The sequence below is a fragment of the Megachile rotundata genome, chromosome 12 (genome assembly GCF_050947335.1).
Source record: "Megachile rotundata isolate GNS110a chromosome 12, iyMegRotu1, whole genome shotgun sequence".
Lineage (NCBI taxonomy): Eukaryota > Metazoa > Arthropoda > Insecta > Hymenoptera > Megachilidae > Megachile > Megachile rotundata.
The window spans coordinates 6,457,048-6,468,103 of record NC_134994.1 but is presented as its reverse complement, the minus strand read 5'-3'; the positions used below and the strand labels follow the sequence as shown (position 1 = coordinate 6,468,103).

Below are 11,056 nucleotides of genomic sequence, written 5' to 3'. Positions count from 1 at the left end.
AGCTGTTTTCACAACTGGTAATGATAGCTTCCCAAAGAATTGAAAATAAATATTTATTTTCCACATATACAGTATTTAAATAATTGTAAATTCAGTAATTATTCCTAAATTTCATTTTCGTCACAATGCTTTATCTAAAATAAAAAAATTATATTTACATATTTATATTTTACATTATAATTTTATAAAATAATGTTAATACCTGTATGCTTATCTAAAAAAGCTTTTATACTTCGCACACATTGTTCATATGCTTTATGAAATCCAGCACTGTTGCTATCCTGTAAATAAAATTTGTATAGATTTAACTTTATTCCTAGAATAAATAATTTAAATTTAGCTATTGTACCAAACAAAATATGATTTTAAATCTACAAACTACATTGTTACTTTAATATATGTAATAAGTTTGTACATAGTAAGGATCTCTTATTATAACTTCTCCTTCTGGATCATAATTCCCAAGAAGCTCAATTTTAGCAGTAGCATTATTGGGTTTCATGTCATTCAGTTCCTGAATATTACTATTGTCCATTCCAAATATCCAATCAAAATTGATAAAATCATCTTCAGTGATCTATATTAAACAAGATTTCATTAGGAATTATTAAGATATTAGTTTAAGTAATAAAAATGTACTCACTGGTCGTGCTTTATGGGAATAATTAGTGATACCCTTTTCCCTTAACGTGGACATAGCTCTATGATCTGGGCTTTTACCTGTATGGTATCCTATCAAAGCTGCGCTTTCTACTTCCCATAAGTGGTTTATGCCTAATTTATTTATTTGATCAATAAACACAGCCTCCGCTATAGGTGAACGACAAATATTGCCTATAAATCAGAAATCAAATTGGTACAACAATATTTAAAAATTCATATTTATTTAAATATTTTACAATATACCTAAACATATCATAAGTACTCTTTTCTTCTGTGCCATGTTAATTATTTTTTATAACACAATCAAAAAGACTGAGCGAATAAATAATAAGTTTGAATAACCTCTGCAATAATAATTTAAAAAAAGAAATCTCAGAATGAACGGAGTACATTTGTACCAATTACACATAATATTCCTATATACTCCCTAGGAGTTTTGATCCTTGTAGAATCATTTTGCACGTAACAGTTGGTAATTTCTGCTTATGTAAAATGGATTTGAAATATTTGGAGTACCCGCGAAATATCCGGATAGACTAAATTGTACTGAGTACTTCTCTATAAAACATTTTCCATAAAATAATTTTATATTATTTGCATTATTATCTTGTGATTATTTTCAATAATTATTATTTATACGATTATTTTGTGATCATTTTCAATAATCATACAAAATAAAAAATTACTGTGTATATATGTTTGACGTCACGAAAGTTGCAACCGCGCATACGCGTTGCTGTTGGTTACGAATCCGAATGAACAAAAACTTGTCAAATGAAAACGATTAGTATTAATTCTTCTTGAATGAAATATTGTTTTTCTTTTTTTGAAGTTGATTTCGTTTGCAAGGGTACGTCCTTTTGTCCTGTCTATACAATGTAAACTTTATATTTCTACGTGTATACTTTCGATACATTTTGTGCAAATAAAATATGGCGAAGATTCTTACACATCATGGTATAGTACATAATGATTGTGTAGTTTCTATCTTGGTACGTCTATAATATTTAAATATGTACATTACATATTTATCTTTATTCTGTTGAATTATTTGAAACGCAAGTTATTTTAAACAAGATATAGTTATCTTAAAAATGAAAAATTCAAACGTGTATTTCATTTTATCTTGAGATATACCAAATTGTATTTTATTTTTGTTCTAATTCAAATTATATATTTATATTTTTGTATATTGTAACAAAATAATTACAAAAATTTAATTTATGTTATGGATTTATTACATAAATATTTTGAATATTTGTATTTTTTATAAGTAATTTTGTTCATGAATTCAAAGCTTTGTATACCTGTCTTGCTAAGGTTATATTAACTTTAAAAAGATGAATGAAAAGTGCGCTGATATGTATGAAATACGAGAAATAATGTTCCAAATTAATTTAGATTATAGGACCTGCAGAGTTGTGTGACAAAATTACCGAAGGATTACATCAAAGTGCAAAAGCAAGAAACTGGCATATTTCAGTACATCAGTGTGAAATTCTTACTCAAATTCTAGAATTAAATTTTAATCTTGAAGTGGATTTCATTATTTTTGCTTTTGATTGGGGAATTGCTCAATCCGTATCTGAAGTAAGTACCTAATTTATATTTAATAATTTCAATCCTTATTATCAAATATGTTTGTAAAAAATATATTATTATTTAAGGTAGAAACAAACATAGGTCTTATAGATGAATATTATATAATTTCTGGAGCTGCATGCCTAGTAAACTGTAAAGGTATCTCCAATGTTATGGGATTGAGTTGTCATATGTCAACAAAAATACGAGAAAAATATAATATTCGACTTTTGTGTGCCAATATTTTTGTAAGTTCACTTATTATATCCTCTTTTTATATTAATCATTCAATAGTTATTAGATTATATCATGTTTATTTTTATTTTTATAGAAGCCAGATGGTTCTGTTCAATTAGCTAACAGAATATTGAATTTAATAGAAAGTCTATTTGGTATAACAAGTGGGATTCCTGTTAACGGACTAGTAATACATTAATTAAAAAAATTTAACTGTACAGTTAACAATAAAATGAAAAGAACAACCAGCAAGAGTCAAGCATATGCTTCCAGTCAGGAAGATAGTGAAAATGATAGCGATGAGACTGAATGTAGTATTGGTAGTAACTCAACAGCAGGTACTCATCGTAGTGATACACCCACTCGCAGTGCTCGTTATAGAAGAAAAGGAAGACGTAGAAGTAAAACAGCAAAATATAAAACATGTATGGATAAACCTCTTTATAAATATTGCTGTAGTGTTAAGGAAGATCATGGGCAACCATTATTTGGGGTACAATTTAATCACCATTTGAAAGAAGGTGAACCATTAATATTTGCTTCTGTAGGAAGCAATCGTGTTAGTATTTATGAGTGTCCAGAAGGTGGTAATATCAGGTTACGGCAATGTTATGCAGATCCTGATCCAGAAGAAAATTTTTATACTTGTACATGGACTTATGATGATTCTGGTAAACCTTTATTAGCAGTGGCAGGATCACGTGGAGTTATAAGAATTATTAGCCCTGTAAATATGACTTGCATCAAACACTATATTGGACATGGTCATGCAATAAATGAATTAAAAATTCATCCCAAAGATGCAAACATATTACTTTCAGCATCAAAAGATCATGCTCTTAGATTATGGAATATAAAAACTGATGTATGTATAGCAATATTTGGCGGTGTTGAAGGTCATAGAGATGAGGTTTTAAGTGCAGATTTTGACATGAAAGGAGAACGTATTATTTCATGTGGTATGGATCATGCTTTAAAACTGTGGTCATTGGATAAACAAGACATGCAAGAAGCAATAAAGCAATCTTATTATTGCAATCCCAGTCGTAATGGAAGACCATTTGATTCTATACTTCAACACTTTCCGGATTTTACTACACGCGATGTTCATCGCAACTATGTTGATTGCGTGAAATGGTATGGCGATTTTATTTTAAGTAAATCCTGCGAAAATTGCATTGTATGTTGGAAACCAGGACGTCTTGAAGATACTCAGCTGCGTAATGGAGAAACAAGTGCCACAGTTTTACATAGATTTGAATTTAAAGAATGTGATATATGGTTTATACGATTTTCGATGGATTTTTGGCAGCGTACAATAGCTCTAGGAAACCAAGTGGGTAGAACATATGTGTGGGATTTAGAAGTTGATGAACCTGGACAAGCACGGTGTTATTCACTTCAGCATCCGAGATGTACTGTTCCAATACGTCAAACTAGTTTAAGTAGAGATGGTTCAGTTTTATTGTGCGTTTGCGATGATGCTACTGTATGGAGGTGGAATCGTGAACATTAACGTTTGTGTAATAAATACAAATAGTGCCTTTATATATATATATAATGTACTGTATTTACTATCTTCATATAGTGATTACTATAGGTAGTAAATTTATATTAAAATATATCTATAAGGTAACATAATTTTTATTCATAAATAATTTGAGAAAATTCAAACTTATTTATATACTTTTTTATTGTTGTAGATTTCTCTTCTTAAAAATAAGAAACGAATTTTCCATACATAAAATTGTAATTCACAAATTTTAAGAAAAGACTAAACATAATTTTTATGTTTATATTGTATTTCACAAAATAAATTTATTTTGAAAAAAAAAAAAAATTTTTAATATATTATTTTATTGTTAATAAGAAAAAGATATTTCTATTCAATGTAAATTTAAAAAATTAATAAATTTGTGACACTGTAAAACACATCATACCACGGTTTACCTAACTGTAACTTGATATTATTTTAAATTCAAAATTTTTTTGAAGGTAGATAATAATGTAAAGAATAAATAATTCACATTAAAAAAAAATTTAATCAGAAGTAAGCAAAAAATAAGAATCTTATAATACTTATTAAATTTATATGCATATCTTATTTTATATATTGAATTATAACTTAAAATAATAATCATACATAAACAATTTTTAAGCAATTTTTATACGAATTTATTTTTGTTTAGCTTTTTAAGTTTAAAAATATTTTAAGTTACACATATGCTTTGATTGTAGTAGTAGAAAATCAAGATAAATAGTAATAATACGTTTTCAAATTTTATATAATACATGTACATACATACTAGTACCAATGTTTTGTAAATTAATAATTCCGACGATGCGTAAAGTTCTATAGCTCTTAATTGAAAAAGTTATTAACAAAAAACTGTTTAATTATATTGCAGATCTCAGATGATCAATATACATAATTGTACTATCAATATTTCGGAAGCTTTTACATATATTGGCAATATACTAATTATAAATTTGGGAACATGATGTTAATGTTTCTTGACAATACATTAATTATGAATACTCTGAAATATTGATAATGTACACTAATCACCTGAAGTCTTCATACCAGTTTGAAAACGTTATGACAATTAGTTGTAAAAATATATAATAAAAGAAATAAATGGTGGTCTTTGATGACCTTTACGTGGTTACCTAAGATCAGAATGGCATCATCAAACAAAACCGACTGAGTATTTTTTATTTTATACAAAATATGTAGTTGTTAAAAAATTGAATTTTTGAAAATTTTAACTATAATGTTTTATAGAAGATTTAATAAATAAATACCAATATATAATTCAAATATAAATGTAATATGTATTATAAACAAGAAACTTTGATTTTTATGCATAATTGCTTAATAATGAATCAACAACAACTGCACTTCTTTTTACTTCTGTAGAATCTTTCTCTTCACCTTGTCGTTGTATGTCCTGTTGCCCTCTGATTTTGATATTATGCTTTTCTTTAAATTCATTTATTTTAATTCCTGTTTTCATTAGTTGATCATTTAAAACATCTATTACTATAGTTAACTACAAACCAAAAAATATTTTATTTTTAACACATAATTAAATAACTTTTTTAATTGTCAATTTTGTATGTATTTATAAAATACATCTTACCCGTTCTTTATTTGTTACCAATGTAGGCATCACGTCTTCTACAGTACGTTCACATAAAACACCTCCTATCATTCTGTAGCACTTTCTTTTGGGATCTATATTCTTTAATGTATCAATTACAATCCTAAAAAGTTCAATCATTAAAGTTGAAAATACTCATTGCTTTAAGATCTATATATAATTAATTAGGATATTATTTCGTCTTTGGTAAATTAATTATAATAAAAATTTTAATATTATTTTATTGTTTAAAAATTCTGAACAACTTATGTACTATCTTCTTATAATATTTGAAAAATACAGATTTATAACAATCTTTAAAAGGAGATATAGGTTAGAAAACATACTTATGTTCGTTCAATTCCATTTCAATTTCTGACAATTTATTAGCCATTGTCCTTTGCTCATTGCGAAGCATTTGAAATTCAGATAATATTTCTGCATTGGACTTCGTACCTTTTGAAGATTTTCCTGACTTTTTATCGCTAGCCATATTAGGAGCTTTGTATTGCTTTCTTCTTCATGCGTAAGACTCACCGAACCTCCTTGTACAGAAAGTCCCTATTTAAAATCGATTTAGAATGGAGAAAAACTATATTATTTAAAAAAGAAAACTTGTTAGAAATAATATGTGCCGCATATTAGAGATATATTACTTCACTATATTCTTTGAATTATTATTTTATAATTTCTTTATTTTATGTTATAATATTTATATATTCTATAAATTGTAAACAAATATTAAATTAATGTTTTATGAATATTATATACAAATTAGAATATAAGAAATTATTCCCGAATTAATTTTTAATTGAATTTTTTCGTGTACAATTTTATTTAAAACAAAATTTGTAAAATATTTACTACAACGGGTATATATAGGAAATAAACATTTTATTTTCGATCTTTCACATATTGTTATAAATATATGTCTTACATTTAAATATTTCTTCATAAAACAATTTGAGATTTATAAATAAAATTTGAAGTAATAAGTTTTTTATTTATTTTTGCGTAGCATTTTTATGACATTAGACTTCTATTTTGTGCGTGCTTTTTTTTACAAAATATAGCTGTCTTATCAAATTAAGTTTTTCACGTATTATATTTCACATAGAACAGAATAAAAATGTAAAACATAATGTCAAAAAATTTAATATGTACTCTACAGTCAACTTATATTCCAATTATTATAACACATATAATATAACACATCCATCACACTCACACATAAATAAAAAAAAAGTTTATGGATAAGGCTACCCACAAGAATACCGCATACTTACAAAATTATAAAATTGGGAATACTTTTGTCTTAGACACAAATATTCTTAACTTACTACAACATTAAATAATACAATGTATAGGTAGAGGCAAGTGATATACGTTTTTTTGCTACTTAAACTGTGATATGTTAAACATTTGTTAGGCATGTATACATTTGCATTCATTATATTAAATTACCTCTTTTTAATATCCAAATGTTAATATCAAATAATACAAAAAAAATACTGCAATATAACAACCTTTTCTTGTAACAAGTTTTGTTATTATGCCAATCAGCACATTATACATTCATAAAATTGTATATAGCATATATATCATATATACATATTTCAACTTGAATGCAAAGAATTATGCTTATTTACTGTACATATATCTCAATAGCATGTACAATTAAATGCAATATAATATTATCAGCCTTTCAGAATAAAAATGTGTTGTAAAACACCAGTACAAAACTTTAGTATAAAATTGAAAATTAATATAGTAAAAATGGTTATATTAAATAATACCAGGACATATAGTATTTTAAACATATAACATAAAATATTATAAAATATTATAAAATTGTATAAATGCATATAAAAATGTATTATTGTTCAGTGCTAAATGTGAGTAAATCAATAATTAATTATTTAAAATAAAAAATAGAGTATTAAATCACATATTACTTTAAATGAAATATTCTGTCAACATAATGTTTACAATTAATTATCTACTCTCTGTGAAATATAAAGTTATGAATTTAAATATAATTTTCATGCATATATAAATCCATAATTGCATGTGGTATGTAAATTGAACAGTATATCATCGAAATATGCTATAAAAATTTACTATTTTCTTATTCAGAATGTTTCATTTCTATTCTTTTTTATTTGTTATTGTTGTCAGAACAATTATTGCAACGATGCAATTAAATAAAACATATACAACTAACCTTATACATAGATACTACGTAATTAAGTAGCAAATAATATACTAATATGGAATCTTTAAATAAAGATTAGCACTTAATACTTTACATCTTTTAAGTAGTAAGTTTGAATTCTTTAAACAATCTCGTTTAAGCGGTCCTTGTTTTATTTGATTTTTGTTTAGTAATGTACTAATTGATGGAATAAATAATCATTAAAGATGAAGTTATAAGTGATCTAAACATGTAAACAGAAATTAAATAATTTCACTAAGGAGAACATTTTGTACAGAGATACTTATATCGTTTTTAAAGATATTGAGCTAAACAATAAATACAAAAAACCACAGATGCGAAAATATACGATTTCGGATTGGATTATTTGGGATTGCATGAAATAAACGACACATATGGAAAACAGTTATTCAAGGAATGGTAGATCGAGATTTCACTGTATTACATTAAAACGTATGTTACTCTTCACGAAACTTTTTCCATTACAAAATATACTTTAGAAAACCTTTATCACTTTTATGAGTATTATATTCTGCATGCTTTAGTGTCATTTGCTTGCTATAATTATATTTAATTCACGATACTTATAGATACACTATTACGATGTTTTGTCAAATATATACAGTAAAAAAGTTATTGATATTTAGTAACTTTTGTATTCATTAAGAATACAAATATGAGGTTGTAAATTATCCTTTAACCCCCCGTTTTTTAAAATAAAAAAGCTGAGCTATTTGATTTAAGTTACTAGACCGACGTTTCGGAATTTAATCTTAACAAAAATTTATTAGATTTAGGATGTGCAAGTTGTTCGGTGAGATGAAAATGGGGTAAATGATATACTGTACATAAAAGCGCTACTTCACCTTGCCTTAATTGAAATTCGCAACCGTTAGCAAGTGATCGTGAAGGTAATTCTCCCTCGCAGACTAAAGCCCAATGGTGCGATCGTTTTTGTCTCTCTTTCTCATTTGATAAAACAGGACTGGTTACGAAAAAAGGTTCCAAAAATGCACGTGGTGCTGCATCTTGAGCCAAACATCGGGCAAGTCTATTTAGAATAGACTCAACGGAATGACGTGGTTGCTGTCGTGTAACCCTTAAATACTTTTGCAGTGCTCTTGCCATAGATGGAAATACTGCTTGTGCGGCCTCCATAGGATCCATAGGTCCTGCATTTGGAGTTGACTCCACTTCTGAATGTAAACGTTTAATATGTGCAAATGCTTCTTCAGCGGCAGTGATTAGCCTAGCTCTACGCTTTCTTACTCTACGTTCATAATCATGTTCTTCATAAAATCGTTCATTATGGCTAGAATCTCTACGACGAGTTTGAGTTGTTATCACTGCTCTGTCTCCGCTACCACCTCGTGACTGAACACCACTGGTTACTCCTCCATCAACTTCATAAAATTTGAAGCTTGATTGTTTTCTACCAGATTTTGATACCGGCAGTCTTTCCAAGTATGGATTATAAATAGGAAATTCTGTATAATATCTTTCTAGTACCCATACTGCTGCTCGTTGTATTGATAATTGTCCAATTGCATAAGATCGTGATTCACCATCTGGTGATCTTACAATCTGAAATATTAATTTTAACATTAATATGCTAATACTCTGTAAATATAAGAGAAAGAAACCTATTTTAAAATAAGTACACTTACTTTAAGATAAAACATAGGCTGCTGATGTCGGATTTCAATTAGTAATATAGCAACATAATGAATAAACAAAAGAGTATCAGCAAGGGTTCCTGCATAATTTACTAAATTTTTGTACTCTGTTATTTCACCATTAGCAGCTGTCTTAGCACTCTCAGTAACCTAGAAATTAAAATAAATATGTGCAATTATATGTACATTAACACATTCATAGTCCATTCACCCATGTACAAGTTAACATATTCTCTGCTTATACATATAAGTGAAGACTTATGAATAGAGAATACATTTAACATTTGGACTGTGAAAATGTTAAGTATAAACTTCAAAATATTTAATGGAAATATATACCTGAACAATATAAAATAGCCAATAAGTACAAATACATAACGTAGTAAGAAGCAACACTCCTGCTCTAAATAAGAATATACGTGGCATAGTAGCATTTCTTGAACGTAAAAACACAGCCCAACTTCCAATACCTAATAGCACCAACTTGAAGGCTAGCCCTAACAACTGGCCTTTACATTCAGCATTACATGATAATAATTGCAGTTTTTGTTGCATTGGCAAAACATTTGTAGAATTAGGAAAAAATCCAAGTTTAGGCAGTATAACCATAGTTATAGGGCTGAGAAAAGCACTCAACCCAAGAATCATTGTTATAATAGGTCCCATAAATCGATTACATGAATTGAATGATCCATCATTATCGCTTGGCCAATGGCTAACATCTTCAGTTGACTCCGATCTATCAGATGTATTTCCAGTAACAGCTGTAGTATTTTCACCCCAGTTTTCATCCTGAGGTAGAATTTGAACTTCTATAACTTCTTGACCTAAATTATCAACACTATCACCTCTAACATTAACAGTTGTTTGAAACGGTGCCATTTCAGTGGAATCTAAATTATGTCTCTCTTTCTTTTGACTGCGATTGGTCCTTCGAAAAAATATTTATATTACCAAAAAGACATTAATTAAATCATGTAGTTTTGTAGTTTTTAAAATACCTGGTACTTCGATGTGAGTGTTGTCTATGATGAGATTTAGAACTGTGAGTACGATGATGTTTTTGTGAAGTTCTGCTGTGATGGCTATGGCTATGCTCGCTAGCCCCCGACTTTACGCTCTCCGTCTCCATTCCCCGACAAAGGCTACCTCCCTCCTGTTACCCCATAAGAACATACCTTCTTCCACTGATAACTAAACACCACGCACATGTATGTATTTACATTTATATGTAATTTATCTCAATCATAAAATTGAAATTATAATGGTATAAAATGGTGCGTTGAAATCACAGAATCTTACGGGCATTCTCCATGTATGAAAACTTTTGCACCTCCAACATGTTAGGGTAGGAAGTACATTTTTTAAAACATTGAATTTATATGATATAAAAATGGCGTAATAAAAAATTTATTTAATACAATTTTCTTTAAAGCATAAAAAGATAGACGCCGACACGCCTAAAGTTTATATTATTCTCACCCTCTTGTTACCACATTCCGGAATAATCGTTAGGGAAAAAACAACATGATTTTCTAGGG

General features: G+C 27.8%; 5 protein-coding genes across 9 annotated transcripts; 2 read left to right on the top strand and 3 right to left on the bottom strand.

Annotated features, from left to right (window-relative positions):
* Positions 1-36: 36 nt before the first annotated feature.
* LOC100883020 (low molecular weight phosphotyrosine protein phosphatase) lies at positions 37-1,161 on the bottom strand. 3 transcript variants are annotated; one of them, XR_013040184.1, is made up of 5 exons: positions 907-1,159; positions 644-834; positions 391-577; positions 203-281; positions 37-134 (listed from the first exon to the last, which is right to left on the bottom strand). XR_013040184.1 is itself a non-coding variant. In XM_003700851.3 (5 exons), exons 1-5 carry the CDS (start codon positions 941-943, stop codon positions 121-123), a joined length of 483 nt encoding a protein of 160 aa, XP_003700899.2. In that variant the 5' UTR covers positions 944-1,156; the 3' UTR covers positions 37-120. The 3 variants fall into 3 exon arrangements, 2 of the variants coding, with proteins under 2 accessions (XP_003700899.2, XP_076394612.1); XM_003700851.3 differs by having other exon boundaries at positions 416-577; positions 907-1,156; XM_076538497.1 differs by lacking the exon at positions 37-134 and having other exon boundaries at positions 183-281; positions 416-577; positions 907-1,161.
* Positions 1,162-1,519: 358 nt separating this feature from the next.
* On the top strand, positions 1,520-2,715 carry LOC143265549 (uncharacterized). Its single transcript, XM_076538496.1, has 4 exons — positions 1,520-1,655; positions 2,065-2,253; positions 2,331-2,492; positions 2,576-2,715. The coding sequence occupies exons 1-4, from the start codon at positions 1,596-1,598 to the stop codon at positions 2,678-2,680; spliced, it is 516 nt and encodes a 171-aa protein (XP_076394611.1). The 5' UTR covers positions 1,520-1,595; the 3' UTR covers positions 2,681-2,715.
* Positions 2,576-6,180, bottom strand: Pfdn2 (prefoldin 2). The gene is made up of 3 exons (XM_003700850.3): positions 5,972-6,180; positions 5,625-5,748; positions 2,576-5,534 (listed from the first exon to the last, which is right to left on the bottom strand). The coding sequence occupies exons 1-3, from the start codon at positions 6,115-6,117 to the stop codon at positions 5,343-5,345; spliced, it is 462 nt and encodes a 153-aa protein (XP_003700898.2). The 5' UTR covers positions 6,118-6,180; the 3' UTR covers positions 2,576-5,342.
* Positions 2,714-6,048, top strand: LOC100881780 (polycomb protein EED). The gene is made up of 2 exons (XM_076538487.1): positions 2,714-4,113; positions 4,185-6,048. Exon 1 carries the CDS (start codon positions 2,714-2,716, stop codon positions 3,995-3,997), a length of 1,284 nt encoding a protein of 427 aa, XP_076394602.1. The 3' UTR covers positions 3,998-4,113; positions 4,185-6,048.
* Vang (Strabismus domain-containing protein Vang) lies at positions 6,057-11,051 on the bottom strand. 3 transcript variants are annotated; one of them, XM_076538476.1, is made up of 6 exons: positions 10,818-11,051; positions 10,517-10,709; positions 9,855-10,446; positions 9,507-9,665; positions 8,706-9,423; positions 6,057-6,185 (listed from the first exon to the last, which is right to left on the bottom strand). In XM_076538476.1, exons 2-6 carry the CDS (start codon positions 10,645-10,647, stop codon positions 6,145-6,147), a joined length of 1,641 nt encoding a protein of 546 aa, XP_076394591.1. In that variant the 5' UTR covers positions 10,648-10,709; positions 10,818-11,051; the 3' UTR covers positions 6,057-6,144. The 3 variants fall into 3 exon arrangements, with proteins under 3 accessions (XP_076394591.1, XP_003700972.2, XP_012135067.1); XM_003700924.3 differs by lacking the exon at positions 6,057-6,185 and adding an exon at positions 6,607-8,062; XM_012279677.2 differs by lacking the exon at positions 6,057-6,185 and having other exon boundaries at positions 8,246-9,423; positions 10,818-11,050.
* Between the last annotated feature and the right edge of the window lie 5 nt (positions 11,052-11,056).

Coding starts and splice junctions, on each gene's coding strand:
- LOC100881780 (XM_076538487.1), top strand. CDS start 2,714: ATGAAAAGAACAACCAGCAAGAGTCAAGCATATGCTTCCAGTCAGGAA.
- LOC100883020 (XM_076538497.1), bottom strand. CDS start 943: ATGGCACAGAAGAAAAGAGTACTTATGATATGTTTAG. Junction 835..906: donor AGTACTTATGATATGTTTAG/GTATATTGTAAA, acceptor TCTGATTTATAG/GCAATATTTGTCGTTCACCT. Junction 282..415: donor TAATAAGAGATCCTTACTAT/GTACAAACTTAT, acceptor TTTTATTTACAG/GATAGCAACAGTGCTGGATT.
- Pfdn2 (XM_003700850.3), bottom strand. CDS start 6,117: ATGGCTAGCGATAAAAAGTCAGGAAAATCTTCAAAAGGTACGAAGTCC. Junction 5,749..5,971: donor ATGGAATTGAACGAACATAA/GTATGTTTTCTA, acceptor TGAACTTTTTAG/GATTGTAATTGATACATTAA. Junction 5,535..5,624: donor TGGTAACAAATAAAGAACGG/GTAAGATGTATT, acceptor TTTGGTTTGTAG/TTAACTATAGTAATAGATGT.
- Vang (XM_012279677.2), bottom strand. CDS start 10,647: ATGGAGACGGAGAGCGTAAAGTCGGGGGCTAGCGAGCATAGCCATAGC. Junction 10,447..10,516: donor CACTCACATCGAAGTACCAG/GTATTTTAAAAA, acceptor ATTTTTTCGAAG/GACCAATCGCAGTCAAAAGA. Junction 9,424..9,506: donor AGCCTATGTTTTATCTTAAA/GTAAGTGTACTT, acceptor TTAATATTTCAG/ATTGTAAGATCACCAGATGG.
- LOC143265549 (XM_076538496.1), top strand. CDS start 1,596: ATGGCGAAGATTCTTACACATCATGGTATAGTACATAATGATTGTGTA. Junction 1,656..2,064: donor ATTGTGTAGTTTCTATCTTG/GTACGTCTATAA, acceptor AAATTAATTTAG/ATTATAGGACCTGCAGAGTT. Junction 2,493..2,575: donor TTTTGTGTGCCAATATTTTT/GTAAGTTCACTT, acceptor TTATTTTTATAG/AAGCCAGATGGTTCTGTTCA.